At 38.4% G+C, this 27,522-nt stretch overlaps 1 protein-coding gene across 1 annotated transcript; it reads right to left on the minus strand.

The window, feature by feature from the left end:
- Positions 1 to 682: 682 nt before the first annotated feature.
- Positions 683 to 27,522, minus strand: LOC126325369 (39S ribosomal protein L18, mitochondrial). Its single transcript, XM_049995169.1, has 5 exons — positions 27,442 to 27,522; positions 25,072 to 25,257; positions 11,518 to 11,631; positions 9,881 to 9,992; positions 683 to 1,034 (listed from the first exon to the last, which is right to left on the minus strand). Exons 2-5 carry the CDS (start codon positions 25,254 to 25,256, stop codon positions 912 to 914), a joined length of 534 nt encoding a protein of 177 aa, XP_049851126.1. The 5' UTR covers position 25,257; positions 27,442 to 27,522; the 3' UTR covers positions 683 to 911.

Below are 27,522 nucleotides of genomic sequence, written 5' to 3' on the forward strand. Positions count from 1 at the left end.
CAATGGTGAAATTTTATGAACTGAGTTCAATATCAAATATACATAAGGACACAAAAGTGTACAAAATATTCTCTGGTCTGTTTCCAAGGCAGATCAGAATAAGAGATTGAGCTTAAAATGACTTCATCACTGACCATTGTGCTGGATGATATAAATGGAGGAATTGGTTGAGGTGTACATTTCATGTGGCTGAAAGACCAGGCACATAGTGCAAGTGCAACCCCCCACACTCACAGACTAACACTGTGACATTTTGTTCCCAACGTATCCACAAGAACAAGAGTTTTTACACTTTAGCCTTTCCTGAGACCTCTGTTGAATACATAGTTAGCACATCTGTCGCTGGCAAGATCAGTGTTAAGCACCTGAAAAGGTCAAGTAACTGTCTTGAAGAAATGTTGTGGGATGAGATGACAGAATGAAGAATGACACAGTTATTTCTAAGACACTTGACTGATTTTGTTCCTCTGTTATTTTTAATGCTAGTTTCTAAACACAAGTAATTAAATTAGATTATGAAAAGAGGAATGATAAATTCTACATATTTCTTTTCAATAAGATCATTATTTCACCATGTAACTGCGCAAATACTGAGCAGTTTAGATCTTTCAAATAATTTCCAGCATCAAACAAAATTACTGCATAGATTAAAATTACTGAACCCCAAGAACAAACAACTGTATATTTTCACACTTTTATTTTTAATCACACTACAACAATAACTTTTATCACAACTTTATGCATTTCATGATGATATCATTACCAAACCCATATTCACACATGTCAAAACAACATCTGAAATGCCAGCACACTTAATCCACTATTTTCACAATGTGACATTCAACAGCAGTTTTGAGATTTTGTCTCTGTCACAGTAGATTGCAAAATATACACCAAATGGCACGTGCAAACTATTCAGTTACTTCCCATGGCTTTTCTTTCCTGTGCATGTCCCAAGGTCGTGGGGCAAAAAACCTTTTTGGTTCAGCCAGAGAAATTCCTGCTGCTTCCAGAGCGCCAACGAAAGCTGCAACCTACAGAGAAAAATTAATCACTCTTACAATAAAATGTAACAACGAAAACCATCAATTATTGACAAAAGAATTTAATTGGATGGATTAAAAATCTGCAAGCTTTCAGAGTCAGTGGCTCCTTCTTCAGGCAGAAGGACTGAAGGGAAAGGAAGAAGGGTGAAGGAAAAGGATTGGAGAGGTCTCGGAAAAGGGGTATATTTTGGGAAAGTCACCCCAAACTGTGGATCAGGGGAGACTTACTGTATGGGACGAGAAGAAAAGACTGATTGTTGGGGTCCGCATTGGACAAGACCTGAAAACCTGAGAGCTTTAAGGTGGAAGACAGGGTAACATGCAAGGCAGAGATTACTACTTAATCGTCGTGCACGAGTTAAAAAGAATGAAAAGCTAAGTGCATTATATACATAACAGACGTGGGAGGAGAACCGTGAAAAATAGATAGGAAAGACAATAAAAGATGTAGAAAACTAAAACGGAAGTAAAGAGTAGTTACAATAAAGAAATGCTGAAACACAATAAATTAATGTAAATTAAGGCCAAGTGGGTGGTGAGAACCAAGGACGTGTTGTAGTGCTAGTTCCCACCGGAGTTCTGAGAAACTTGTGTCTGAGGGAAGAATCCAAATGGTGTGTGGGATGAAACAGGTGCCGAGGTCATGAATGTCATGTTGTAGAGCATGCTCTGCAACAGGATATTGCGAGTTGCCAGTATACACCCTCTGCCTACGTCCATTCATCCCAATTGATAATTTGGTGGTAGTCAAGCCGATGTAGAAGGCCAAACAGTGTTTACATAATAGCTGGTATATGACGTGTGTCATTTCGTGGGTGGCTCTCCCTTTGATAGTACATGTTTTGCCAGTTACAGGGCTATTACAGGTGGTGTTAGGTGGATGCATAGGGCAAGTCTTGCAGTGGGGACAGTACAGGAGTAAGAGCCATAGGGTAGGAATATTGGTGCAGAGGGAGCATAGTGTGACAAGAATATTGTGGAGATTGGGAGCTTGATGGAAAGCTATTCTAGGTATGAAAAGGTTGGCATAGGAATTATGGAGTACTGAGAAAAGTTGTCTTGGTAAAATGGACTGTTCAACAAAAGAATGTATGTTAGTAAATGTGATAAAAGTGTGGTTTCCTCTAAATCAGGCTCATCCAAGAATTGCGCCCGGCGGGTGCGCCCGCTCCCTGCGGGTGCAAAGCACTGTAGTTCAGCGCCCCGTCCGCGGCCGTGTGTCGGCTTAGGAATGAAAAAGAAAGAAAGAGAGAGAGAGAGAGAGAGAGAGAGAGTGAGACCACAACAGCACTGCTCTGCTTTGGACTGTCCAGCGGTCATATCTAATGCGAACAAAATATTCTATTTTAGAATTAAATTTATGTAAGGGATATAGAATCTCATTCTTACTGTTAGTAGTTATAAGTAAGTATTTTTTGTTATACTTCGTGCTACAATTTTTTGTATCCTTAGTTTGCTGTTTTGTACTTAATAATTTTAAATGACCAAGTTTGAAAACTTATTAAAATAGAATTAAGGTTATAAAGCTCTTTAATTCTTACAGTCAACATTATTAAATAAGACAATTAACATTTTACACATTTTTCTTTTTCGAGGAAACGATTTTGTCTAGGCTTGGTCCAAAATTCCGTGAGACTGCTAACCTCAAAGAATTGGTCAAATTTTTATAGCCAAGGAATGAACGGTTCTTAGTTTTAGCAAGCTTTAAAAGAGAGAAAAAGCACTCACAAATATACGTGGAACCAAACATTGAGAGAACTTTGGCCGCATGCTTGTGGAAAAGAGGATATTTCTCTTGTGGAACACAGCTGTAAAAGTCATCCAAAGTTTTACACATAAGAAAGTGGTCCTTCAGGTGGATATGGCTCCGTAGGTCAATCAGCTCTAGTTGAAGCACTTGTGAGAAGTCCTCTGTCTGAAGGGAAGTCGGGTGAACAAATATATCTATCTGCTGGCATTCGTGAGGTCTGCACGGCCAGCTAAGCGGCACGGCTCGGCCACTGCAGTAACATACGAATTCGCCCGGGGCGCTGGCCGCGGGCGATTGCGGGCGCTAGGGCCCCAGGGGCACAGTTTGGACGAGCCTGCTCTAAATGGTCAAATCTATGCTAAAATGTGTTCAGAAGCTGGTTAAAGCTACAGGAGGACACATTAGGTATTAATATTTGGTAAGTTACTAATTGTATTATACAACAGTACAAATGTGTGCCTTTGAATTTTAACCATTTTGTCCCAATTAATTTGCACACTACAGCACACTGGTGTTACAATGGTCATGGGATAGTGATATGCACATATACAGATGGTGGTATTATCATATACATCAGGTATAACAGGAAGTACACTTGCAGAGCCATCATTTGTGCTCTGGTGATTCATGTGAAGAGCTTTCAAGCGTGATTATGGCTGCATGCCAGGAATCAGCAGACTCTGAATTCGGAATGATAGTTAAAGCTAGATGCACAGGACATTCCATTTCAGAAACTGTGATGGAATTCAATATTCTGAGATCCACTGTGTCAAGAATACACCTAGAATACCAAATTTCAAGCATTATCTCTCACCACAGGCAATGCAATGCCCAATTGCCTTCACTTAACCAACAGCAGCAGTGTCTACACAGAGTTGTCAGTACTAATAGACAAGCAACACTGGATGAAATAACCGCAGAAATCAATGTGAGATGTACAACAAACATATCCATTAGGTCAGCATGGGGAAATTTCACGTTAATGGGCTCTGGCAAAAGTCAACTGATGCAAGTACCTTTGTTAACAGTATGACATTGCCTGCAGTCTCTCCTGGGCTTGCGGCCATATCAGTTGGACCCTAGACGACTAAAAAACTGTGGTCCATTCATGTGAGTCCCAATTTCAGTTGGTGAGATCTGATGGTAGGGTTCGAGTGTGGCATAGACCACATGAAGCCATGGACACAAGTTATCAACAAGGCACTGTGCAAGCTGGTAATGGATTCACAATGGTGTGGGCTGCGTTTACATGGAATGGACTGGGTCCTCTTGTTCAACTGAATCTAACATTGACTGGAATTGGTTACCTATGCCTACCTGGAGACCATTTGCAGCCATTCACGAACTTCAAGTTCCCAAAAAACTATGCACAATGTCACGGGCCATAGCTGTTCATGATTAGTTTGAAGAACATTCTGGTCAATTCGAGCGAATAATTTGGCCACCCATATTGCCCAACGTGATTCCCACTGAACATTTATGGGACATGATTGTGAGGTCAGTTTGTGCACAAAATCCTGCACCAGCAACAGTTTTGCAATATGGATGGCTATAGAGGCAGCATGGCTCAATATTTCTGCAGGGGACTTTCAATAACTTGTTGAGTTCATGCAACATCAAGTTACTGCACTATGTTGAGCAAAAGGAGTACCAACATGACATTGGGAGGTATCCCGTGACTATTCTCACCTCTGTGTGTGTGGTGGTGTAGGTTAGGGCCACAAGTATGACACCCTGCAGCCATTCATCCAGCTGGGATGTAATTTGTGAGTAATCATCTAAACAGAGTTTAGCTCTATCTCCTTAAAAATTGTACTACTACCCAATACAGCAGCATAGCATAGTGGTTAAGATGCGAGAGGGTGAAGGTTTTGGGTTAGAGTCTCCTCACGTATTAATAAATTTTTATTTTTAAAACTTTATCGAAAGGACTTCATTATTTTTATTCATTTAACTGATTTAAATGCAACATACACACAGTCCACAAATACTGATGGACCCACATGTATTTTTTAAACTTCTAATTCTCCACTGTATCATTTTAATCATCATATTGTTGCAGAAGAAGCTGAGTAGCACTGTGGCGTAGCGTATATAATACTAAACTGTTGCATCGAGGGTTGTGAGTTCAAAACTCACGTGGACTGTACAGTTTTAATTTCTATATTCGGGTTGAATACATTCCAGAAGTATCCACAAATGTCAAGAATCATTGTATTGGAATGTTATGTAGCTGTATATATATTGTATGTGTTCTGGCCAGAGGCAGCTCGCTTCACACTCTTGTATGTGCAAGTGCTGAATAAACCTTCATTAAGTTAAGTTAGTGTTCGTCATTCATCTAATTACACCTTCTTCTACATGACATTATTCTGGTGGAGGCACTGGGTATTGGAACTTGTGATAGCACACATTACTGACAACACAGTGGCTTCCATCAGGCCACGACAGAGCCGCAGTTTACGTGGCAAGAAACCCGAGTTCGAGCCCTATTCAATATATCGCAATCTATCGGAGACAGAATAAGTAGATGATGGTACGATGACAGCAACTGTGAGCCACTGCATGAGACAGCCTTTGTGGTTCTCTGGTGACGATGGGCAAGATCCAAACAAGTGGCTGAATGAATATGAGCATATCGCCAAATTTAGCAAATGGGATGACACCGTGTGTTTGGCTACTGTATTTTTCTACTTGGAGGGCACTGCCAAACAACGGTATGAGAACAATGAGGAGAAGTTCACAAGCTAGGAAGTGTTCCAGGCAGAACTGCGCAAGTATTTTGGCAACACACAATGACAGAAACGAAGGCAGAAGATAAATTAAAATGCAGGGGACAGCATCCAGGAGAAACTACAGCATCCTACATTCAAGATGTCTCAGAGCTGTGTAAAATAGTGGATCCTAGAATGAAGGAAGAAGATAAGGTTGCACATCTCATGAAGGGTGTTGGTGAGGACATGTATCATGCCCTACTCCTGAAGGAGGTTTCGACATCAGACGACTTTATAAAATGGTGCCAGTATATTGAGACAATGCATCAAAAAAGAATTACATGCAAGAAGTTTGAACGGCTTCCAAACATCATATCGATGTCTGTGATGGAGCAAAAAACCGAGATGCTTCAAGAAGTAATAAGGGAGGAAGTAGAACAGACACTGAACCCAATCTCTCAACCTTCATTTCCCTTTAAAATTGCGAAAAAGTCGAGACCCAGGCGGAGTTATGTCCCTACAATGCTGCATGAGGAACCTGTTTGAGCACCAAGGAACAGTGACGTCTGGAGGACCCAGGATAACCAACCAGTATGTTTCCACTGTGGATGACTGGGGCATGTGGTGTGATATTGTCAGGAAAGGCAGTGGATATTTGATTACGCCCGTGCCAGCAGACAACAGACCGATCTTAGTCTACACTAACTCCGGGACGACGATGATGAACAAGAAGATGTGGATGCAGGACGACGTAGGTCACCATCGCTGCAAGCTAACTGCTGGAGAGGACATTACCCAACACACCAATCAAGGTCTCCATCGCTGATTAGAAGCTCCAGCCGATCACCTAGCCACCGCAACCTGGAAAACTGAATGATGTGACCATCCTTGGAAGTGAGGAAGCCAAAAAGAAAAATCCTCTGCTGTCGATCACTACAAAAATGAAAAGAAACTATGTCGATTTCCTCATGGATGGCTGACCAGCCCAAGCTCTTGTGGACTCTGGAGCATCATATTCAGTCATTTTGGTCACCAGTTGCAGAAAACCGTATTCGTTGACAACAAAACACCTCTGCTAAAAGTGGGTAATGGGAAATATGTAAAACCTACAGGAAGATGTACCATTCGTGTGGGTATAAGTGGCCATACACAGCCCTTAAAATTCATCGTCTTACAAGAGTGTAGTCATGACATCATTCTTGGATGTTACTTTTTGAAAGCTTCTCAGGCAATTATAGACTGTGGTCATTTGAAGATTATGCTAGACGAGATGAGATAGTACGGACAGGAAGATGCGCATCCGAGTGTGTGGAGACTGTGTGCTGGATGAAGTGATCATTCCTGCAGTCAGTACTAGAAAGGTAACTGTCACGTGTCATGCCTTGCATCAACCCATGGATCTTGTAGTGGAATATACGAGAAGCGTACCACTGAAGAATAACTTGGGCATCCCAGCCTCTGTCATCTTGTTTAAGAACGGATTCGGTGAATTGTGGATAGTTAACTGTCGCTGAGAACCACAGATGCTTCCAAGACCCATGTGCATAGTAAATGCTGAGCTGTTAATTGAAGAACAGCTGAGCATCATCATAGAAACCTCCCATACCAAGTCTGTGGGCAAAATTAGTGCTACCATTATGAGACAAGAAGTGGTACAGAAAATGATGAAGAATGACATTATTCAGCTTTCGCAGAGCCCATGGCTGTCAACAGTGGACCTCGTCAGGAAAAAGGATGGCAATTGGCACTTTTGTGTTAATCACAGGAAGCTTAATAAGATAACTAAAAGGGGCGTTTACCCTCTTCCACGAATTGACTATACAATAGATTGTCTGAAGGGGGCTAAGTTTTTCTCAACCATGGACATGTACTTGGGATATTGGCAAGTTGAACTAGATGAGGCTTATCATGAGAAAACTGCATTCGCTAACCCTGAGGGCCTGTATGAGTTTAAGGTAACGCCGTTTGGTTTGTGTATTGCACCAGCAACTTCTGAACGGATGATGGGAAATCTTCTAAGGCACCTAAAGCGGATGATATGTCTTTGTTATTTAGATGACATTATAGTGTTCTCAGAGGCATTTGATGCACGTAACAAAAGACTGAGGGCTGTTCTTAAGTGTCTCCTTGGAGCAAAAGACATCAAAATACTTGGACACCTTTTGTCAAATGGAGGTGTGCAGCCAGACCCAGAAAAAGTGAGATCCGTAACTGTTGTCTGATATTACTTACGAAGTTGAAGATTTCCACCCCCAACACAAGGTGACGAAATATCAGAGATACGGTCCACGTCCTTTGAATGAAGCCCTGTAAGGATCCTGCAACCCAGGGTAAATTTGAAGCTTTGGCGACAGGCAACAAGTGGAAAGGTGACGAAAAGTATAGCGGCAAAAGAAGTTCTAAGATGATCACCGTCAGGGTGAGAATCAGTCATCAGGAGTTGGAGTATGCAGGACTGATGACTCATTCACAGACTAGGAGGACATATCACCGAGACGCTGTTCTCTTAAGGAGGGAGCAATGTCGCAGAAGAAGCTGAGTAGCACCGTGGTGGAGTGGTTATGTTACTAAACTGTTGCATGGGGGGTTGTGAGTTCAAAACTCACATGCACTGCACAGTTTTAATTTCTATATTCGGTTCGTGTACATTCTAGAAGTATCCACAAATCTCATGAATCATTGTACTGGAATGTTCTGTAGCTGTATATGTACTGTATGTGTTCTGGCCAGAGGTAGTTCACTCCGTGCTCCTGTATGTGCAAGTGCTGAATAAAAATTCGTTACGTGAAGTTAGTGTTCGTCATTCACCTAATTACACCTTCTTCTAGGTGACATTTTTAATTTTGTTATTTGCTCTCATTTTTTCTCCCTATCGTTATTTTTTCATTTCGGATATTTCTCTATGAGTCAGACGACAAAAAATGAATTATTCATCTGTAGAATACTGATGTGTGGGTCATTGACACATGTAACAGAACAAAGTATTTTCTAGCTTTTGAGGTCCACTTCTTCTTCTAGCAGAAAATACACAAAACACAACCATAGAGACACCCGAAGGTACACTATCACAGACACAGTGAATTAGTAAGGAAGTGGTTGGTTGCCTTTTCTGTATTTTTCATTATACGATGGTAATTGTCATACAAGCATTTACAACATAAATTCTTGTTGCAATATGGTCAAAGATATGCAGACAATGATTTAAAACAAACACAGAATCATAAATAAAATTTAATTCAAGCAAAAAGAGACATAGAAATAATGAATGAGGTAACACGGAAGAAATTAAAAGAGAGAAAGAGAGAGAGAGAGAGAGAGAGAGAGAGATGCAATGAAATAAATTAAATCAAGTGTAATGTATAAAATAATTAAAATCATATGAATACAGATTCCTGATAGAAAAAAAGAATGATAGGAAAAAAAACTGGCACAAATTAAAAAAATTAATACAATTATTAAAATGACATGGCAAACAATTACATTTAAACCAATTAATTGAATGAAAATTATGATCAAAGCTCCTTTGATAAAGATTTAAAAATAAAAAATTAACAGCACCTGGGAAGATTCAAATTCACAACTTTTGGCATGTAAGAACAGTATCTTAAATCATTATGTTACACAATTGTTCCGAATAACAATATTAATTTTAAGGCTCTAGAGGACTGCATGAAATTCTTTTTTGTTCGTCACTCGCAAATGAGGGCTCACTTGGATGAATGACTGCAGGATGCGATACTTGGGACTCTAACCTGGATCACCATATAGATGGTTTCAAAAAGTTGCTCGCACTCCTGGGGACCTCCTCACGTAAGAGATTGTTACTTCTATTAATTATATTTTGCTTTTCTGTTTACTCCATTGAGTTAACATCACAATTTTATGAACCTTGGTAAGTCTAAGTTACGTCTTTGTTGCTATGAATCCTTTCTTTACTTGTACGTATATTATAAGACATTCCACCACTGGTTACGAGACAAAGAAGACAACAGATTGTTGCTGCTGCAATCAATGGATATTTAAACATAAAGATACATAAAAGAAACATTTGAATGATTATTGCCTAAAAGATATATGAAGACAAGAAGATACCACTTGTTTAACTTTTATTGTATTAACAACCATGGTATGTAGTCATACTACAATCAGTGGTACAATCACTTGTAAATCATTGGACTAATACCAACACAACAACACAATGAAGTTCAATATTACCTAATAAAATGCAAGTTGGTACAAAACATGCTTATGGAACAATTTGCAAAGACACATCACTCCATGCTTAGCTACAATGTTTTCTCTGCCTGGGAACGGTATTTACATTTTTCCATGTAATCTAAAGAACTTAAGTATGTGAAGTTCATACTAACCTTTTCACCTTGATCTGGTGAAAGACTGGAGTAGATTTCTGCAATACCAGACTCCAAACATCTCTGTGCCAGAACACGACCTAGATTATGGTATGCTGAGACATCTGTAGGCCTGTCACAGAGAGAGAGAGAGAGAGATATATATATATTGTTTGATATTTCATCTCGTTTGTCTTAGTGCACCAACTGATAGACCCTTGATGCTTTAAAGAACAGAACTCCCATGTATAAAACACTTCAAACGTATGATTATTTTACAAATGAGTTAATGTATTTAAATATTTTACATTAAGCATACCAACATGAAAAAGTTTCGAAAAGGATAGAAAGTGTATTTAGTTTGTTGGAAGTTGCTAAGTGATTTCATTATGAAACACTGCATGAATATAGTACAGGGAATTGCACTTCACTTTACGCAAAACCAAGTTTTTCAAGTAGTTCAATGTTTATGATGGCATACTTCCTCAATTGTGTGTTATACAATGAGATAATTTTGCAGGTACATTCAGTGATATATGTGAATACTGCCTGTAAATTATCTTACGAATAGAATCAGTAGTGCAGAAGTAATAAATTAAAACATCATGTCTGATGCTGAAGTTTCATTGCATGAGCAGTGAAACTGTAGTATGCGATAAACTTTTTTCCTTTTGTCATGTTGTGGGAAGTGTCAGTGGGAAAAGGGTCAAAAGGTTTGAAATTACATGCAAATTTTGTTTAAAGTCACTGACTGCACTTTTTCTCAAATACTGGATGAATAAAGTCCAGGTATTTGCACACCATCAGTTATGCTGCCACCTCAATATAAACACACAATTTATAACTGTAATACTTGTCCTAGGCTTTTGACTTACAACTATACCTCTTAATGAGTATATTATGACAGCATTTTAATTTCTTAAATTCAGTCAATGATTATATAGAATTTTTAAAATCAAATTTCTTTTGCCCCTGGCAGCAATTACATAGGCAATGTGCAACTGGCACTGGATTCGGGGACATTTGCTTAGTACTATCACATTAACAAATTGTATGCTTAAGAAATGTCAGACTAACTACGAAGCTCCCTCTTTCTTTGCTTATATCACCGTTCTCATTCAACTCAGCATTTCCTACTATTGTTGATATTCTATCAGTTTATTCTCTCTCATGGGTGGGAAAGAAGTGCAATCTGAATTAACCATATCAAAAGACCAATATGGTGCTTAAATCAATATAAGCTTCAATACATGAACAAAGGAACAATTTCTATGTTTTTCGTATTAAACAACTGTGACAGTGTTACTGAAGACTGTGCTTTTCTACGATATAAAATGTCTTAAATGCAGAATCAGTAAACTTTTGTTGCTGAAATCACACAAATTTATTCGCATGCCTTACCATAAATATTATGAAGTCTTCAAATAGAAATCAAGCAAAGTGTTCATCAAACTAATACTTATGTCCCATTATAAATTCTGAAAGTAACAGCAAGAATGGAGTAAAAATTAATGAAGGGAAGTATAAGGAAGCGGGTGCTGAAAAATATCCTTTACTAAACTCCTTAGGAAAAGCTTTTCTGATGTAATCTAAGTAAAGTATATATGAAGCCAGCTAATATTTCTTAATGAAAAAGTGTGACACACTGTAGTAATTACCTGTACAAATGGCGACGGATTGCATTTTCAGCTGTAGATGCTGTCACAGCAATCACTCCTGTATTATGTACAATACTTGCAACAACATACCTATTCTTCTGCTCCAGTGACAGCCTGTAATAAGATATAGTTTGCGCATAAAAAAATCTGAGAAAAACAGCCTTGGAACTGTAAATATACAAAATAATAAAACATAAATGCAAAGGATGCTGACAGCTGCTGAAGCTCTGGGGAAAAAAAAACTATCAGTCTTCTAATCTCTTTTCCCTGATCAACTGACAAGGACAATAATGCAAATTATATTTTATTAATCTTTAGATTTAGAATTGTATGGTAGTCTGGGACCTGAACTTTGATCAGTATATAGTTTTAATTTTGTCAGGAATTTCCATAACAAAGTGTACTTCGATGGACTGCAATTTCTTTGTTTGTCATGTTTACTTTAACTTCATGGTTTTTCTCCTTCACTTGACTTGGCACTATTTGGGGAAAAAAACCTGAAATGCCTGCATGCAGGATCTTCCTTTTAGGGATTGAATAGTGCTGGTCAGGCATCAGGACTTCATAAAGAAAAAAATATAGACAGCAGTACTTCAAAATCATCACTTAAGTACATTGGATCTTGTGGATGGAGAAATTGCTTTTGCAGTACATCATTATTTTTTAATCCATTACCATGACATTAACCAGTTATAACACATCCCAATACAAAGTTACTTTACATTCTCCAATGTAATAATTTATTTCATATTTTCTCCAGCAAGGAAAATATGTTACGACTCATTAAATTTTGTAAACATCATCACTATTAGTGGTATTTCATCTGACACTGAGTCAAAATTGTAGGGGTTCAGAAGACGAGTTTTGGCTTAACAGCCTGACATTGGTGTTTCAGAATGTTTGGCTTGTAGCATATTTTCTGAAAAATGGGGGTCATAGATTTAAAGTTGGCCATACTTCATGAAGATGACATCTAATTCTCACTGAAAATTTATTTCAGTGATTTCATAAAATTGTAAATTTCTCGATTTTTTAAAACTACACAACAGAATCATCTGTCCAATAATTATTCAATTTGATATTTGTTAGTGTATTTGATATGAGGTGTATCTTGTAATCCTGCTGGACATATCATATGATTATGCATAATCTGGCAAGGTCACTAGGCACAGCATGAAAGGCAATGTGGTATGTTTGTCTAAGAGTCTCCATATGATGATTGAAGGGACACGGTTAAAAAAAAATCTACAGATACCAGTGACTGCAAGGTGGCCCCTATTTTGACTGTGCAAGAGGTAGGATTCTTCTGACTCATCATCAGGTGGCCTGAAGATGGTGTCGTATAATGCTGAGACTGGTAGCAAAAATTTATATGGTTGGACGTGCTTTTATTTGACATATTATATTGAACAGATGAGTTCTCTCAACCGTCCAGTATAAAAATGGCCTTACCGAGGATAATGTAGTCTGCCAACAAAGGAAGCAATTTACAAAAACCTAATTCAACCAATACTTGAATATTGGTCGTTCGTACAAGATAGGATTGACAGAGGAAATAGAGAAGATCCTAAGCAGGACAGCGAATCTCATTATAGGTTCATCTAGAAAGCACGGAAGTGTTGCACAAATACAAATGATCAACCAACTCCAGTGGGAGACATTGTAGGAAGTCATTCTGCTTCACGGTCAGAATTACTGCGAGAGTGTACATTCGTAAGTGTCACCAAATATGTTGCTTCCTTTTATGTATATCTTTTGAAAAGACCATGAAGACAAAATTAGAGAGATTTGTGCTCACATGAGGGCTCACCACCAATCATTCTTCCTACAAACCTTCGTGGTTGAAACAAGAAACGCAGAAGTTACAGTGATACATGAAGTACCCTCCACCACATAACCACAAAGTGGCTTCGGAGTATAGATGTGGATGCATAACATTACACACACTGGCACCAGGCAAAATACCCACAGCACATTCAAGGGTTGCTGTGAACTGCAGTGGCTTCACATTGCAACCAGTTGATGTTAACACGTTCTTTAGTACACCGGTACCTATTAAGAAGGCCCTGCACTACATTGTTTCCTCCTGGACTTTGATTTGAACTTTTCTATTACATACCATCGATGTTTGGCTAGCGTATGGACTTGGCCTGTCTGTCTCGTGCACTGCTATCTTCATTCAGCATGGCTGTGGTTCACAGTCGAGTACTTCCCAATTGAACCTATCGTGTTCTCTTGCACTAATGGGTAAGTTATTCAAGAAACTTACATGGTGATGTGTTGGCCAGAAGTTTGTGTTTTGTATTTCGAGAAGACTCAGGAACCATCACTTTCTGTGACTTAATTACAAATAATCTATGCTTAATAAAATCTCTGTTGTTGAAGAAACAGACTTACAACAGTGTATTTGTTTTGAATTTTATAAAAAGTGTGTATGCCAACTTAAGATATCCATGGGTGTAAAAATTGGTAGATAGTGATGAAACAAAAACAATTTCCTATAATATCGAGGAACACTACAGCTTTGTTTTCTGTAATTCTTATTGTTTCTCTCCCCTTTTTAAAATTTTCTGTGGTGTTAGTTGGTACTTCTGATGCACAACAGCCAACATAGTCAAAATGCATTTAATCACAAATAGTATTTAAAGTTAAACCTGAAAATCAGATGTTTATTGCACACATTTTTCATTATTGTCAGAAGCCTTCCGAAAGTGGGATCCACTGAGCAGTGTGCAACTTCCTTTACAACAGGTAAGATGATATTACTGGCATGCAAAGCTTTACTGTTGACATTATCACCACTGTTCTGCCATTCATCTGGTATTTGTTTTTGCTAAGTGATTAACAACTGTTGTGAAACACAGAGGAAGGGCTTGAGCTCTTAAATACTGTGCACATGTAGCCAGATTTTAACAAGCAAAATTTTAACTGAGAACCTTACTTGTAAGTCACTTTTGGAGGGGACAGTGGTCATGAAGATTTTAACTTTCCTAAGTGGTTCTGGTCCATTTTGATTCTAAAGGATTCTTGGTGGTCTATCATTCTGAAAATATTTGATTTTAATAAATTCCCTTCATTGGATTTATTTGTCCCTTATTGAAAGTGAAATATATTCAGACAGAAAAAAGTTATTTTGTAGCTTTGGTTTGGCGTTCAAAAGTGGTGGGAAATTAAGTTTCTGAACAGTGGGAATGATTGTGTTACCAGAGGATGACCTTGTGGGAGACACACAGCTGTTTTCCATCCTTTTGATGTCAGCAGTGAGTTAGCTGTGTACAAACAAATATGTTTTAACCAGACTGAACACATGTTCATTCTTGAAAGTTATTTCAACTTGCAATCTTTCTTAAAATGTCAGGAATACTTCAGAGTAGCTTGTCCCTCAACTGTGCATACCAAATCAATTATGTCCTGCATAGTTGCTCATTTCAGAAAAACTGATAGTGTGAAGAACGGGAACATTCCAGCCAACCTTCGATGTTAAGCGATGCCTAAATGGAAAATATCCATGCAAGACTGCGTCTTATGGGAGCATTTGCAGAGCCAAAAAGAATCTGAAATACCATCTGTATTGCATTCACGTGGTGCATGAACTTTGAGAACCTGAGAGAGGGAAAAGACTACATTACTGTCAATGGGTTTTGCATTTTATCCACAACAGTGTTCAGGTATTGGTTTATGTTTCCTACTCTGATGAAGCACGGCTTCGCTAACTGGCTATGTAAACAGCCATGAACTTTTTTTTCTTTGGGGACATCAGAAGGGCAATTTCTATAGGCACATCATTTCGTGTGACCACAACACCTTTATTTTTTTTCTTTCCTGCTTGGATCCCAAGTGATAGTTGCACTTTGGCCCGAGATGCTAGAGTAGGTAGTCATGTGTGCACGAAGTATGCTTGCTTGTGTGTGTGAATGGCGTATGTCTCTTTTACTAATGAAGGTTGTGGCTTAAAATTTTGCCCAGTTTTCAGAATTTCAGTGTCATAAGAAACATTCAAAAAGAATCACAGGTTATTCGATCTGATAATGAGATTAAGACGATGTGAACAGGATAAGTTTGTACATATAAGGGATTTGTGGGAGCAATGGATAGAGATATTGTCTAAGCTATACAATACCAATATGTACATGGCCAACTTAATGCATTCACGGGAAACTGCCCCATATGCCAGTATATACCAAGTAAACCAGCACAGTATGGCATCATGTTTTGCATACTTTATGACAATGAAATAAGCTGTGTGTGTAATATTCAAGTTGTATAATGAGAAATGACCAGGTGAGACCACTCAAAACTACCAAGGCCCAAGAATTGTAACTGACATGTCTTAGAGTTTGAAAGGGCATAACATTATCTGTGACAACTTTTTCACCTCATACTAGCCAGGGTAAATGCTGACGAAGAGAAATATCACAATGTTTCTTTAAATGTGTGGAGAAAGAAAACCCCAACAAGCCTTCCATATCACCAAAACTATTGCAGACAAGAGATTCCTAATTGCATATCAACATTTGCTTTCACAGAGGACACAATGTTTGTATCATACATTACAAAGAACAAAAAATGTTTAATTCTATAAAGAACTCTGCACCACGACGCAAAAGTCAGTGATAAGACCAAAAGAAAACTGGAAATTAGTTTAGATTACAATTCTATGAAAAGAGCGGTGGACACACTAGACAAGATGATGGTGAATTGCACAGTAGAGGCAGACAAATAGATGGCCTATTGTTGTGTTCTCAGATATTAATGATATACATGCATATAACTTGTATGTGCTATACAAAACAACTTTCTCCCAATGGAAAGAAAACACCCTGAATTGAAGAGGACTATTACTAGAACTGATTTCACTTACAAGGGAAATCTTACATAAGCATGTAAAAACTGTTCATAATAGTTGGGCACAGGATAGTGAAATCAACATACAAGTCATTTTAATATTCAATTATTGTATTGTTGCAGTGTTCTATAATGCAATTTCAAAGCTTAATGTATTAAACAATCTAAATTATGACTTTAAACATGTAAAAATGTACCTGCCAAAAACATGAAAAAACTGGGTGTTTTTTTTTAAAAAAAAAAAAAAATTTCCAAACACCATGACTGCACAGGCAAAATAAATTTTGTTGTAGGGTTACAGAGCGATAGTCTTACTGTGGAGTAAGAATGTCATGAGAGTAGCAGTTCTATTGATACTTATGTAAGGATTGAAATAGGATAAGTATTTCCGTAAACTGTTCTAAAGCCTTCTTTCGTACCTTCCGTCACACACCACAACTTCATAATATATTTTTTAGGCCCAAATCATGTCTAACTGCCCCCAGGGCTTCCAGCCATGTGAGCAATTTTGTTTTAAAATCTGTTCTTAGCATCCTATTAGTACCAAATGAAAGAAGACAAATTCTCAAGATAGGTAACATTTCTGCATCTAGATATATACTCTGCAAGCTGAAAACCTCCTTGCAGTCAACCACCTAACCTCATAAGTCTTGTCTCGTGTTTTATACTAGCATGACAACTACAAAGCTGCCTGAGTAACATGAACAGCCTCATGATAACCATGCTATGAAACAAAATCAGAGCTTTTGCAATATATTTCACCAAACCCTCACAAACTAGGGCTTCAAATCTCCATCTCATATCAGGCTGTCACAACTCGCCTGGTGTTAATTTAATAAGTTTCTTCATCTTCAGTTTCTCTTTCACTGCTTTTCTCACATTGTCATCTATACTATCCATAACCTGCATTATAATCTTTTCTCTTGTATTATTGATCAGTTTAGCTCCCATCTTTGAAGTCTGGACAAGCTAGAACTCATTATTATACATACTCTGAAATTTCCATCTGGAAATTTAGGCCACAATAACATCTTTAACATTTCCTGTATACTGTTTGTCTGCTGACCACAGGCTTCAAGTGACTTTTCCCTCCCATCAGTAATTGTGAATTTGCCCTTTCCATTTCATAGTTTTTCTTGATGAAGAAACTGCTAAAAAAAAGCAACAAAAACTTAAAATTCACCGGCGCTTTAAAACTAGTTCTGTCAGCCTTAGTCCATGTTTCTCAGCTGTGAAGTAGACACTCCTCTATTTCTCATGCCTCCATTTTGAATAAATTTACTTAACAGAAAGAGAAACAATGTGACTCAGAAATACAGGGAAAATGCTAATCTACATCCACATACATATTCTGCAAGCCACCATATGATGCTTGGCAGAGGGTACCTTGTACTACTACCAATCATTTCCTAATCTATTCCACTTGAATATACAGTGAGGGGAAAGCAACTGTCTATATGCCTTAATATGAGCCCTAATCTATCTTATCTTCATGGTCCTTATGCAAAATATAGGCAGTAGAATTGTTTGCCAGTTTTCTGAATTTCCTCAATAATGCTTCTTCAAAAGAATGTCACCTTCCCTCCAGTGATTCCCATTTGATTTCCCGAAGCATCTCCATAAGACTTGTGTGTTGTTCGAACTTACCAGTAACAAAATCCAGCAGCTTGTCCCTGAATTGCTGCGATGCCTTCCTTTGATCCAATCTGGTGCAGATCCCAAACACTCAAGTACTCAACAATGGGTTATGAAACACTTTCATAAAATTCTCTCGATAAGTTAAAGTTGATCATTTGCATTCCCTTTGACAATCCTGACATGCTCATTACTCATTCCACTTCATATTGATTTTCAATGTTATACCTAGATATTTAATCAGCATGACTGTGTACGCAACACACTACTAATACTGTATTCGAATGTTATTGGTTTGTTTTTCCTACTCAACCGCATTAACTTACATTTTCTACATTTAGAGCTAGTTGCCATTCATTACAGAAACTAGAAATTTTGTCTAAGTCATCTTGTGTCCTCCCACAGTCACTCAACAATGACAACTTCCCATACACCGTAGCATCATCAGCTAACAGTTGCAGACTGCTACTTACCCTGTATTGTATTGTATGGAACTGGGGACCTTGAAATGATCCCACTGTAGCCTCAGTGGTACACAACCCCACAATAGGGTACAGCAGTCCACTCACCCCTCTGCTGCTCCACACTGAACCCAGGATCACTGTGCAGTTCAGCCCCCAGTGGACCGCCTGTGAACGTCTCACACACGAGTATAGCCCTAATGTTTACATCGTAGAGTCGCTGACATAGTGTAACTAAAGCGGAATAATGGTAACCAGCCCGCATTCGCCAAGGCAAATGGAAAACTGCCTAAAAACCATCCACTGACTGGCTGGCACATTGGACCTCGACACTAATCCACCAGGCTGATTCGTGCCGGGGATTGGCATGCCTTCCTGCCTGGAAAGCAGTGTGCTAGAACACACGGCTAACCGGATGGGACACTACTTACCCTGATCACAAGACTTTATGAATATAGAAAATAGCATCAGCCCTCTCATACTTTTCTGGGGGCACTCCTAACGATACCCTTGCCTTTGATGAACACTTAGAGAACGATGTACTTGGTTCTGTTACTTAGGAAGTCTTTGAGCCAATCGCAAATGAGAACCTATTCCATATGCTCATACCTTTGTTAACAGTTGGCAGCGTGGTACCGTGTCAAATACTTTACGAAAATCTAGGAATATGGAATGTGCTAACAGAACAGACTACATAGGAAGAAATATAAATCAACGCATCTGTGCGCATGCAGACATAAATTGAAATGGGCCTGTCTTTGAGATGATAAATGTGTGACACTTTTGATGGCCATATAAACCCTTAAAATTACTATGAGGCAGGGAACAGACTGTTTGAACACTATGTGTTTTTGCACAGTGTATTTGTGGTTGCTGACAGGTTAATTTTTAGAAGCATTTAATTGATTATCGAACTGTCCAAATTGGCTTTGAACATTGTTATTAATGAGCTCACAGTTTAAAAGATAATTGCATATTGGTAAAATATCTATGCAATGTAACTGAAAGAAGTATTTTCTGGTTGTTCTCCCCAAATACCTTACAGCCTTTCTTTTTCATCCGCCAATTCTTTTTAGTGCACATATGATGGAAACTCACTCATCCTAGATACACACATTAAAAAAAGTTTTGTAACACCTTGGTTCCAAGACTTTTGGAACCTGTGCAGAAAACTGGAATAAAGATCAACACAAGCATCATTTCCGCCCATTTTATTCATCAAGGCACTATTGGTCCACATTGTCCCACTCCTCAACGGCGATTCGGCGTAGATCCCATGCTTGCCATTCTAGTCGAGCCCTGTCGTTATCCTGAAGGAAGTCATTCACAAGATGTGCATGATGGGAGTGCGAATTGTCGTGCACGAAGACGAATGCCTTGCCAATATGCTTCCAATATGGTTGTACTATCGGTCAGAGGATGGCATTCATGTATTGTACTGACGTTACAGCGGCTTCCATGACCACCGCGGTGTACGTCAGCCCCACATAATGCCACCCCAAAACAGCAGGGAACATCCACCTTATTGCACTCGCTGGACAGTGTGTCTAAGGTGTTTAGCCTGAGCGAGTTGCCTCCCAACACATCTCTGACAATTGTCTGATTGAAGGCATGTGCAACTCACTGGTGAAGAGAACATGATGCCAATCCTGAGCAATCCATTCGGCATGTTTCTGGGCCTCACTGCATGGATATCAGGAGTGAAGTTGCAAATCACGCAGCCTACTACACACAATTTGAGTCATAACACGACGTCTTGCAGCTGCACGAAAAGCCTTCTTCAACATGGTGGTGTTGCTGTTAGGGTTCCTCTGAGTCACAATCAGTAGTTAGCAGCCACCTACTGCAGTAGTGACCCTTGGGCGGGCTGAGCAAGGCATGTCCTCGACAGTTCCTGTCTCTCTGTATCTCCTGCATGCCTGAGCAATAACACTTTAGTTCACTCTGAAATGCCTGGAGACTCCTCTTGTTGAGAGCCCTTCCTGGCACTAAGCAACAATGTGGACATGACTGAATGGTATTATTGACTGTGTAGGCATGGTTGAATTACAGACAACACAAGCTGCGTACCTCCTTCCTGGTGGAAGGACTGGAACTGAACAGCTGTCGGACCCTCTCCATCTACAGTATTTACTTGAATCTAAGCCACACTTTTTTTCCGGTTTTTGTAATCCAAAAATCCACCTGCGGCTTAGAATCGAGTGCAAAGTAAGCGGAAGTTGTGAAAAATCTTGGTAGGTGCCGCCACAACTAACTTCTGCCGTCGAATTATGTAGCGTTACACAGGTATGCTTTGCAGGCACAAAGATAAATACTGGCGACAAAACCTTGGCATCAGTAAATTAAAAAAGCTTTTTTTCACCGCCCCGAGTTTCGACCACTGCATTTTCATACATTATCCAACGAAGTAAATACAAATTCCGTATTGTTCATCTTCGAATGTAGCAGCATTTCAACGTACTACGAAAATCAGACTAGCAAGATTGATTGGGATGTTTGTCAATACGGCCAAATCTACGTTCTGAATTTTTCCTACCTGTGACAAGAGATCATTGCTAATAAGAAATTTTATGAATTGTGAATCGCATGCAGTATTGTTTTTCACCATAAGAATAATACCGTACGAATATATACATTTTGCCATGTATTCTTTTGTGAATGCTGCTATGTCATTTAAATCCTGTCTGCCTAATAAACTATGAAACTAGAGTAGGACAACAGCAAACGCGAAATAATATACATATCATGCCATGGTTATATTCGTATTGTTCTTATGCCTAATAGTGATACAGTCAGAAATGAAGCAATTGACAAGATTTTTAAATCTAAGATGACTAATTTCTGTGCAGAATGTAATGTACTACAGAGGCGTCTGCAAAGATTTTCAACCGGAGAAAATTTTTCGCTAAACTCTCGTTCAGAACATCATCTATCATACACAGTCTATTATTTGGTTCTTATTGATCATTATCAAAGAAAGCAGCAGTGTAAGTAACAGCAAATAGCAAGCAGTCTCTTGTCATTATTTCGCTAATGAGACTTTTCCTTTTTTTATTTTTTTTATTGTAAGCGGCGGTAGCGTGCACAAAACCAAGCCATGACGCGAGCGGTGACAGGTCGTAAACACTCACTATCAGAATGCGACAAACAATGCATGACACAGTACAGTAATGCATTTTAAGTTTAGAGTGACGTAAACATCTATAACAAAGATAACGGCACTTACCAGTTCAGAGAAAAATAAGCAATCGATTCAAACCAGACGAAGCACATGAATGGTACCCGTATAAATACGGACGGAGCACCTGACGCATAGCAGTGGCTACATGGTAAAGCTTAACTGCTAAGCTTAAGACTCGAACCAAACTACTGTAGCTGTATAGTCATTCATTCGTGCTAAATTGTGTCTCATATTACAGTGGACCAACTTTGTTTCAATTTGGATGCACGGCATAAAACTTATCTCCCTTGGAATTTCGAGTCTCAAATTTCAGGTGCGGCTTAGATTCGAGTAAATACGGTAATAGGCAGTGCTCATGCATGGTAGTTTACATTTTATGGCGGGATTAGAGACATCTCTAAACAGTCAAAGAGACTGTGTCTGTGATACAATATCCACAGTCAATGTCTATCTTCAGAAGTTCTGGGAACCGGGGTGATGCAAAACTTTTGTTGATCACCATGTTTACTTATATTTTCTTCTTCTACATCTGCCTCTCCCCCAAAACAGAGGAACTACTTTAATAACTGTCACAATACAGCTTCATCTAGTTTTCCTTTTAACAGCTACACTCCAGACATATAGTTTTCACTATCTAGCGAACAGGTACCCCTTTAATACCTAGTACTATCTGATGATCCATTTTTACTTAGAAGAGAATCATAATGCAAAGGACCTAAAAATCACAAATAAAATGTGCTGCAGCATGTAACTTCTGCAATGTGTATGATAGTTAAATTAGCAATTATAATAACTGGTATAGATGCTGAAAAATGTTAACATGAAGGATCTGTGTACACTGCTACATCTTTTGGATAGCTACAGCTTTGTGCATGGGTAGGTGTTGGTCTTAAATGACTGCATTTATCACACTGACAAAACCAAAAAGCATTTCTGATGGCAGCACCAGAAAAAAGGACTACATGCAAACAATGTGTTTGGAAATATGAATTTTGTGCACCACCACAAATATAATCACACTACATAAAAGGAGGAGACTGGTGCAAAGAAAAAGAGAAGTATGAATTTTAAGCTATCCCTAATTGTATCCTCAGGAATGCAATGGCAGGTATAGTAGTAATGCAGAAAGAAAAATATTGGCATATAATTAATTATTAAAAGACCAGATGATATGACAGCAGCCACACAAATACACACAAGGAAAACATTAGAAGTTTGTTCTCCTGACATACACGGTACACTTTTTCTAACCTCCTGCAGACAATACATTAAGCTGCAAGGTAAACAAACAGTAGTGTCTCAATATGATTACACACTTACGTGATCCATGGTACACAGAAATTTAACTCAAAGCAGCGATGTCAGCTACTGCACTGTTTGGTAAAATCAATGTTATACACAAATTTACAGAACAAGCCAAGAGCATTATGAGAGTGAAAATGGTCAGGAATGAGGTTTAAGCACTTCTTTAACCCTTAACTGGTATCATACACCTGTTGGAGGGCTGTATCTTCCCGGTGGCCATCCCCTACCATTCTGACACAGTTTTGCATTTTCTCCATTTTCTATCCCGTGTACCTTTCAGAGGGAGTGCTGGCTTCCCGCTGCAAATGTTGGGTGCTGGTCACACTGTTACACTTTTAGTAAAAGTGCAAAGTCTGGCAGATTTATGCTACCAGTTGTGTGATTATTTTTCATCAAGATGCATTTCTCAACATTTTGTATTTATTAGAATAATTATGGTATAATATATTACAGTTCTTAGTGGCAGTGTTTCATCAATTTGCACAATAGGGAGCCTCTACCAGGTCCCTCTCATAGTTATTCAAAACAGCCCAAACAGACTTATTATTCTCAACAGGTTCTGAGAGTAAATGAAGTAAACTTCAAAACTTCTCTGGGAGAAATGATGAAATACCTTTTGGATGAAAATAATACTGATCCAGATTTTGAGACAGAAAGGGATGGTGATACGAACACAAAACAGAAAGAGAACGATGATGGAACGTAGGACATGCAAACAGGTGAAGATGATCTAAGTATAAGTCACTCACATCGCCGTGAAGGGAAACTACTCCAAATGGAGAAAAGCACAACCATCAACTAATATCAGAAAAAGACAACATAACACAGCACTGTGTTGCAGATTTATGATCTGTGACTTTAGGATTAATGCCTTCAGTAACAATCCAGACGTTGAACAAATATGGGGTTTACTTTTCACTCACGAGATTTTCGATACGATTATACAGAGATCACACAATAAAAATCGGTAAAACAAAAGTACTCTCATATCTTTTGTGCATGATATTTGCTGTTCTTGAGCTGAAAGCTAAGCTTCACAGCAATCTCTTAATCTGGCACTGAATCCATAGTTAAGCTTTCTTCAGTGGGTGGAAGCAGACATAACATTTTTCAAAGTACTGTAAAAAAAGTTTTTGTTCATTTCAATGGCTTTTTGGTTTGAGAACACTGATGATAGGGAAGAAAAGTAAGATTCAACTGCTGCAGTATCAAACAATTTTAAGAGATTTACTGGGAACCATCAGCAGTGTTGCTCTTCAAATGTACTGTTTGTACTTTTTGTAGTGAATATAATGTTTGGATGTACCTGCCAAGAAAACTGGCTAAGTAGGCATTCAAGGTTGTGTGTGACAGACACCAGGATGCAGAGCTTATATAATGCCTACACTGTGACTTCAAAATGCAAATTTACCCTCGAAATTTTCCAGCAGTTCTGTTCCTTGGTTGTTTATGAAAGGTAGGTGCAGAATAGGAATAGTAATTAAAAGTCTTATTTCTAGATTTTTGATAATCTACTTTTCCGTTTCATCATTTGAATATTTTCTGTATTTCCTTCTTGATTACTAATATTTATGTTACATGTTGCAATTAGCTGAGATCAATAAATGGCTAATACGTTAATACAGTATTATACAATTTAATAGTAAACTTCTGGAGTCTGACAGACATCATGATACCAGTTAAGAGTTAGTGCTTGACTCTGCTGTATTTGAAGCAATACATTATTTTAAAAAGGCAGCTGACATTTGCTCTCAAAATAAGTCTATGATACCTAAAAATTAATTTTATCAAGGATGTGTTAAATGACAATTAATTACACAAAATCAAGTGCTGTTGATAGTTATTTTTGGTAAAATATGTTTCTGCAATGAGGAATGATTCAGCACAATTATATTATTAGTTAACAGAATAGGTGAAGATCAGTTTTTAGGGGAAAAAGTAAACTGGAAATGCACTGAATGAGTACTTCATTTTTCGTTCATCTACAGAAACTACAATACAATTTGTACAACACACTTTTATTATTTAACTTGTTTCATAAATTAGACTGGTTTCACAAGTGATTGTCATTAGGTTCTAACTCAGTGAAAAAGTTGTACAATGCAAGCAACTCTGAATAGCACAGACCTGTGCCAGTATTCTCTTCCTGGAGCTTCAAGACCATACCCTCTTGGTTTGTACGCAATTCGTAATCGTTCCAGATTACGAGGATTCCTGTTATAAAACATGGAAGTTATCTCATTGTTGTTGATCTGGTCTGCTTTACTGCAATATTGCCTAATATGTCGACATATTTTTGCTGTTTGTATCATTCTGAAACATCATAAAAACAACATTGTCCACACACCATAAAACTGTTAATGACTAGTGTCATGCAAATGATTCATAGCCTACATATTAATCAAGCCCAACTGATCAATTGCTCTAAAACAGCTCTACTTGTATATAGTTAGAGAGGAAATTTAATTTGGGACTTACATTTTCTGTAATTGTCACCTGACTGAGAAATATCAGAATCATAGGAGACTTCTTCGCACTTGTTCATGTTAATGTGGCCATACATCATTATACACAGACAGACAGGTCTTTAATAATTTTACGAGTTTAACTGGGATGTTAAAGACTGTCTCAAATTGGTGCAGTTGTTCAAATCTGTCTGCTTTGCAGTTTTTTTAGTAATAACTAAATCTAAAGTTTTTCATGTGTGCATCACTACCAAGAATGAAATCATAAATTTGGGATTAAATAGCAGCACATTTGGGAAACAAATTATCACTAAAAAGATAACTCCGCGATTGTAAAATTGGGTCGACAGAAGCGTCCGACCCCACGATTTGGCTTTGACCCATGACGTAAGGGTGTTGTGTGTGACGTCATGACAGCGCGGAGTTTGATTTGTGAGTGTGGCGTGTTTGTAGATGTCGTGTTGTGCTCTCTGTTGGTATGTTCAAGGTTTTCGTTTGTGTGACGTAATGGGCTCATTTTGCTTTTGCTCATTATCCAGAATTGTTAAGAGTGTCGACTGTGTTTGTACTGGAATTCGTTTCAATGAGTTAAAGGTTTTGTGTGAAGGTTAATTTAGTGTTGTTCACTGTATGTCGTGTGGTAATTTTAGTAAAATTAATCGGTTGTTGTTCTTGTTCAGGAATGGATATGACAGATAAAATTAACAGTGCGCAGGTCAAGGGAAGTGTTCGACCTCAATGTGTGGCTGTGTATGCTCGTATTGGGAGATGTTTCTGATCTATATAGGACAAGGGAAGTGTTTGATCCTAATTTATGGGATCGGGAGCTGTTGTTGAGCTATGTAGGGAAGTGTCCGATTCCAGATATTGTGTTTAGTGGTACTTGGAGAGTTTTGTGATGTCGTTTTTTTCGTAATTTTGTGTGGTTTTGTATGGGGTGAGTGTCTAAATTTGTTTATAATTGTTTTATTTGTTTTCCGATGTATTTTCGTCCTCATAATGTGTACGTAACGACTCTATATGCGCAATATTGGAATCGTGGTTTATGGTCGTTTCCGTCATATTTGTGACGTCAAGGATCAAAGCAGACGGGCGGGATCGGACGCTTCCGTATTTCCGAAAAATTTAAGTGGAGACAAAGGAGGAGGGCAGGCAGCTACACCTAAACAAGGCAATATATGCTGCAGGCGGCACTCAAGAATGAACCATGGCACATAACCATTACACCTTAAAAAACACAAATGTCAATCATAATGTTATTTCAATCAAAGTGTAATGTTACAGGTAGCAGACAGCCTGTCGGAACTGTAAGCAGGTAGATAGCAGAGGGCTCAAAGATCAATTTTTTGACAATCACTACAGGCATCTTACATACTGGTGAAACAGTTTTGTTATTTCAAATACATTGTGGAAAAATCAATTTCTTATCACAAAAATAACTATTTCATGCCCATTTCCCAATACATATTCCTGTCAACAGCAGCGTCGATAAAACAAGCGATGTGAAGTACCACTGGAGTACCATAAATTTCTAATATCACTCTAAACTAACCTGCGGGTGAATAAACCACTAATTACATATCTATAGGTAGATCTCATCAGTGATGCAAAAACTGTCATTGTCTACTTTAACATAACAATGGTGTTCCTTGACAAATATCACATAAAAAACCAAACATCAGTTACTGTGCACGTTAATATTACGGTTAATGTTAGAACCCGAATTTGGTGCAATTGTTAACCATACTGCCGTCAGTATGAGATATATGCATTCCTATTAAAATCGTATGGTTAACAAATGTGAAAAAAGGTACACTGAATGGTGAATCACTGTGGATTAAGCGATGATGTGTACACACTAAAGAAAACAACATGCTTGATGATTACTACTTCACTCTCCTACAGGCAAAATCTTGTCACCACTGCAGATCACGCATTTGTGATGCACTGAATGAATGGTTGTCGCACCGTGTATTAATATCCGTAAACACTAACCTATGCAACAACTTTGTTAATCAGATTTTCTACTTGCCTCCTCCTTACGCTGGCTCCAAGTATAAACAAATAACAAACACTCGAACGCCGCGAAACATTTGAACACACATTTCTTGCA

This window comes from Schistocerca gregaria, chromosome 2 (genome assembly GCF_023897955.1).
Source record: "Schistocerca gregaria isolate iqSchGreg1 chromosome 2, iqSchGreg1.2, whole genome shotgun sequence".
In the NCBI taxonomy this organism is placed as follows: domain Eukaryota; kingdom Metazoa; phylum Arthropoda; class Insecta; order Orthoptera; family Acrididae; genus Schistocerca; species Schistocerca gregaria.

Excerpts from the sequence above, each read along its gene's own strand:
- LOC126325369 (XM_049995169.1), bottom strand. The coding sequence starts at position 25,256 with ATGATACAAACAGCAAAAATATGTCGACATATTAGGCAATATTGCAGT. Across the intron at positions 11,632-25,071 it reads GGAAGAGAATACTGGCACAG|GCTGTCACTGGAGCAGAAGA; the intron begins GTCTGTGCTATT and ends ATCTTATTACAG. Across the intron at positions 1,035-9,880 it reads CACCAGATCAAGGTGAAAAG|GTTGCAGCTTTCGTTGGCGC; the intron begins GTTAGTATGAAC and ends TTTTCTCTGTAG.